General features: G+C 37.6%; 1 protein-coding gene across 1 annotated transcript; it reads left to right on the forward strand.

The window, feature by feature from the left end:
* LOC109125240 lies at window positions 3,014–5,374 on the forward strand. Its single transcript, XM_019239034.1, has 3 exons — window positions 3,014–4,013; window positions 4,100–4,187; window positions 4,578–5,374. The coding sequence occupies exons 2-3, from the start codon at window positions 4,169–4,171 to the stop codon at window positions 5,372–5,374; spliced, it is 816 nt and encodes a 271-aa protein (XP_019094579.1). The 5' UTR covers window positions 3,014–4,013; window positions 4,100–4,168.

Here is a 5,750-nt window from a genome sequence, read left to right on the forward strand (position 1 = left end):
GTCCCTTTGTAACTACCATGGAGAAACGTTCCGTCGACAACAACAACTTTGCGCATGAAAGCAAACCCAGCAATACTCGCACCAAAAGCAATAAAAACATATTTGAATCTATCTTCATCACCTATTTGAAGATGCGTGACTGTACCCGGATTTTCCCTTTTTAACTTGTACATGTATGAAGGCAACTCGCTAAAACTGTCCTCAGGAGTTTCATGATCGATCTGCCTTGCATTCAGCAGCGTTCGATATGCCTTCCAATAACCCATCTGTTGACACTAACAAATTAACAAATCAGCCATAATATATATAACTTAGTCAATACATTCAAATAAGTTAGCCGTAAATAATCAATAAATGAGCCGTAAAATGTAAATAATTCAGCCTATACATACCTATAACTCAGCCATTATTATCAACAAGTCAGACGAAACATAGTAAAATGTAAATAACTCAGCCTATACATATCTTTAACTCAGCCATTATTATTAACAAGTCAGTAGAAACATAGTAATTACCTTTAGACTAAATTGCTTATTGAAAATGACTCTGACACTTTTAGGTTTAACATCCGGACCAAGATCACCAAGATAGTCCCTGTAAAGATCTGTCAATACATCAGCTGTTGATTAGCGGCATCTAGTAGAACGTTCCGTCACAGAACATGTGTGTTCCGAATCGTATACACGAATATGAAAATCCGGGTCATCTCCTTCTACAGATGCACGAACTCTCCAAAGACATCCTTTAACCCAACAACTAAAAACCACTTGTCTCGGATTTGAGGTTGGTACATTAAAATCAAATCCATCCCTAACCGAAATAAGTTTCACGTGATTCCTGAACTGCTTTTTGCTATTGAATCGTTGTCCTACAGCAATTTTAGCGTTGATACCTCCAACCTAATAGCTTCCGGATTCATCTTTGATCCGGCAAAGTTATCATCTTTATGATCTTTCTTCTGAGGAGGCGGAGAAGGTGGGTCTTCCTCTTTACTCTGAGGCTCGCCCAATATGGAAAACTTCTCATCATCAGATGACTCACCATCGGAGTCGTCGAAAACATCAAATCGGGTTAAAAATTCATCGTCTTCTTCTTTGTCAGATGCTACTTCGACAGCTTCTTCTTCGTTTTCTTTGTCAACGATCTTACCATAATCAAAACAAGTGCCTTCAAATCCCCTCACCGTACACTTCGTATATAGATTCTGCTTTCGAGTCTCTGCTTCGCCAAGCTCCACTAGTTTCTGTAGACTCTTTCGCCGAAAACTCTACACAAAGANTCATAAAATAGAGGCACGCTGGGTATTTTGAAAATATCCGAAACATTCTAGTAATAAAAATTTTTTTTGTAGATTCTGGTAATATTACTTAAAATGAGCAACATTTGAGTAATTTACCCTAATCTTTATCTATGCTAAACAATAATGTTTCTTACGCCGTGGGAGCNTATATGTTTTATTGCCCTGTTCGAGAACATGTAGCTCAGCTTTAGCTCATGGCTAAACGCGTCCAATCCGTAGTCTTCAAGAACAAGNTTAATTAATTAACAGAGGAGGAACTAATCCAAATTTGCTTGCACAGTTGCACTAAAGACTGTTTATGATACATTTAAGCGATCAATCTTTATTCTCTGCTTTTGTGTATTGTTCTTTTACTGTTTGGCTGAACTATGTAATTTTGTGACGTTACTATAACCAATAAATAACACTCTTGAGTCTGAATAGTATACTTTATAATAATAACATTACATCATTTTTAAATCCTAACATATGCCAAACAATCCTCAACGAGTAACCGGATAAAAAATAAATCAAGAAATTTGAAAGAATTGGTTACAAAATATTAGAGTAAAAACTGAAAACTTTTTATAAGTGAAAACGTGTTACTAATGTATATTTGAAGAAAGAATGACTATACTAGGACATAAATCGATGTTTATTACTAGACTAGGTTGGTTTATTTTTAACTTACTAAACTAGTACAAATAAGTTGTTAAAAAGACGTTTAACCCTTCGTTAGTTGTTTAATTTCGGAGATGCCATTTAGTTTTAAAAAAGTGATTTATTTCGTGAAACCCTATGTATTCGTGAAAACCCTAAGGAGACTTCAATCGCTTTTTTCCCTACTGGCGAAGTGATTGCGGAGGCGATATCGGCGGGGGTTCGTACGGAGATCTCGGTTGGTCGGAATTTGGGTGTAGATTTCAGTGGTGGGGATTCAGACGGAGATTTCGGTGGCTGGGCATTCAAGCGAAGACTTCAATAGAAATTTGGTTCGTGTTTCCTTGGGAGATTGTTGATGGGATGAGTTCGTGAAGGGGAAATCAGGCCGTGTTGTGGCGAAATTGAGTAANTGTTTCATCAACTGAAAATATATAACTCAGCTGTATCGTTTGATAAGTCAGCCGTAACTGAAAAACATTCTAGTAATTAATCTTTTGCTGATAAGTCAGCCGTAAATTGGCTGAGTTGTACGATAAGTCAACCTATGACGGCTGAGTTATGCTCATAACTCAGCTAGATTTAATAAGTCAGCCGTAATGCTTGGCTGACTAATGAGCATAACTCAGCCAAATTTTTGACAACTCAGCCGTGTCGTAGTGATAACTCAGCCAAAATTTTGACAACTCAGCCGTGTCGTAGTGATAACTCAGCCAAAATTTTGACAACTCAACCATTAGGTGAAAACTCAGCCATAAGGACGGCTTAGTTATGCGCATAACTCAGCCAGATTTAATAAGTCAGCCGTAACGCTTGGCTGACTTATGAGCATAACTCAGCCAGATATTCATAAGTCAGCCGTCCGCTCTTACTCAAATATTTTTCCGATAACTCAGCCACAACATACCTATAACTCAGCCGCAACATACTCTGTAACGCGTTACGGCTGAGTTATGGTTACACGTCAGCGATTTCTGACGCGGCGTCTGACGTGGCAATGGCATTTTTGTAATAACGTTTTTTCCGGTATCATAAAATAGAGGCACGCTGGGTATTTTGAAAATATCCGAAACATTCTAGTAATAAAAATTTTTTTTGTAGATTCTGGTAATATTACTTAAAATGAGCAACATTTGAGTAATTTACCCTAATCTTTATCTATGCTAAACAATAATGTTTCTTACGCCGTGGGAGCCTTTTGATGAAACAGAGTTTATTCAACATTTTGGGTTAGCTTCACTCAACCAAAGAGTTGTAAAACTTAATTAATTAACAGAGGAGGAACTAATCCAAATTTGCTTGCACAGTTGCACTAAAGACTGTTTATGATACATTTAAGCGATCAATCTTTATTCTCTGCTTTTGTGTATTGTTCTTTTACTGTTTGGCTGAACTATGTAATTTTGTGACGTTACTATAACCAATAAATAACACTCTTGAGTCTGAATAGTATACTTTATAATAATAACATTACATCATTTTTAAATCCTAACATATGCCAAACAATCCTCAACGAGTAACCGGATAAAAAATAAATCAAGAAATTTGAAAGAATTGGTTACAAAATATTAGAGTAAAAACTGAAAACTTTTTATAAGTGAAAACGTGTTACTAATGTATATTTGAAGAAAGAATGACTATACTAGGACATAAATCGATGTTTATTACTAGACTAGGTTGGTTTATTTTTAACTTACTAAACTAGTACAAATAAGTTGTTAAAAAGACGTTTAACCCTTCGTTAGTTGTTTAATTTCGGAGATGCCATTTAGTTTTAAAAAAGTGATTTATTTCGTGAAACCCTATGTATTCGTGAAAACCCTAAGGAGACTTCAATCGCTTTTTTCCCTACTGGCGAAGTGATTGCGGAGGCGATATCGGCGGGGGTTCGTACGGAGATCTCGGTTGGTCGGAATTTGGGTGTAGATTTCAGTGGTGGGGATTCAGACGGAGATTTCGGTGGCTGGGCATTCAAGCGAAGACTTCAATAGAAATTTGGTTCGTGTTTCCTTGGGAGATTGTTGATGAGATGAGTTCGTGAAGGGGAAATCAGGCCGTGTTGTGGCGAAATTGAGTAAGAGGCGAGAATAATTATGATTAATACAGTTTGTTAATTGTTGTTTATATGTAACGAATGGTGTGTTATTTTTTGGTATGTAGAATCGGCGTGAAGAAACCGGTGAGGTGTTAACTACGAACGTTGAGTGGAAAGTATCTGGGTAGATAGTGATGATGAAAAAATCGAAAGGTAAGTCTGTGATTTGAGAGAGATGTTTAATTTTGAAATTAGGTTTGTTGTATGTGTTTTGTTGAAATAGTTAATAGCGAAGATGGGAGGGATCTTGTATGGTACAGGATGAAAACCTGAGCAAAAAGTATTGTTTTGTCAAAAAGTATTGTTTTGTCGTTTTGGGGTGTGTGTTTGGAAAAAAAACTTTTCATAATCCGTATGTGTATGTGTATGTGTAGAGGGATCTTGTTTGTGTGTATGTGTACGTGGTAGAGTGGTATATTGTGATAGAGTGATTTCATAGAGTTTTAGGGAGTTTGATAGATAGAGTTTCGTGATTGACTTAAGAATTGTCGTTTGTACAATTCAGGAAATAGAATCTAAATTACTATTGTGTGCCATTTGCAGTTAAGGGATCAAGTGCAGAGAAGAAGTACCCTCCAAGGCTGTATCCTGAAGGGAAATCTCCCCTACAGAGACGGAGTATGCATCATAACTGCACATTGAGCAGTTTTGGATTTATGAAGGAGTGCATTAGGGATGATGTGTACGCGGATATCAGAGATAATTCGCAAGTAGGTGTTATCTTAAAACTAGCAGATAGTGACTATGTATGGTGGGCAAAGTTGGTGCACTACATGTTAACTCGACAGCTGGCAATAGAGAGGAGCTATGAGATGTGGGCATTGATTGAAGGGAGTCCTATCAGGTTTTCTCTTTATGAGTATGAAGACATATCCGGCCTGAACTGTGATATGATAGATGAAGAGGATAAAGTGGATGTTGATCACACTGAATTCTGGGCTGAGTTAAATGTGGATGTAGGGGTTGGTCCAAACTGGTTTGATTTGGATGAAGCGTTGAAGCAGTGTAGGACCTCGCTTCCTGAATTGAGAAAGAAGATTGGACTGTTGTTTGTCCTTCATGTTGGTATATTGGGGCTATCTCGGTCCAGCAGGATTCCACTAGAGTATGCGAAACGAGTTCTGGATAGTGAGGCTTTTGAGAGATTTCCTTGGGGTCGTGTTGGTTTTAAAGAGTTGATTCAGTCAATAAAAGTTGTGTCCTTTGAGAATGATACATATGCTATACATGGATGTGTATATGTCCTAATGGTATGGGCTTTGGAAAGTTTGGTTAACTTTGGAAAAAAGTATGGGACGAAAAGAAAAATTGATGATGATGATGTCGAAGAAGNGAAATAGAATCTAAATTACTATTGTGTGCCATTTGCAGTTAAGGGATCAAGTGCAGAGAAGAAGTACCCTCCAAGGCTGTATCCTGAAGGGAAATCTCCCCTACAGAGACGGAGTATGCATCATAACTGCACATTGAGCAGTTTTGGATTTATGAAGGAGTGCATTAGGGATGATGTGTACGCGGATATCAGAGATAATTCGCAAGTAGGTGTTATCTTAAAACTAGCAGATAGTGACTATGTATGGTGGGCAAAGTTGGTGCACTACATGTTAACTCGACAGCTGGCAATAGAGAGGAGCTATGAGATGTGGGCATTGATTGAAGGGAGTCCTATCAGGTTTTCTCTTTATGAGTATGAAGACATATCCGGCCTGAACTGTG

Source organism: Camelina sativa, chromosome 17, assembly GCF_000633955.1.
Source record: "Camelina sativa cultivar DH55 chromosome 17, Cs, whole genome shotgun sequence".
Taxonomy (NCBI): domain Eukaryota; kingdom Viridiplantae; phylum Streptophyta; class Magnoliopsida; order Brassicales; family Brassicaceae; genus Camelina; species Camelina sativa.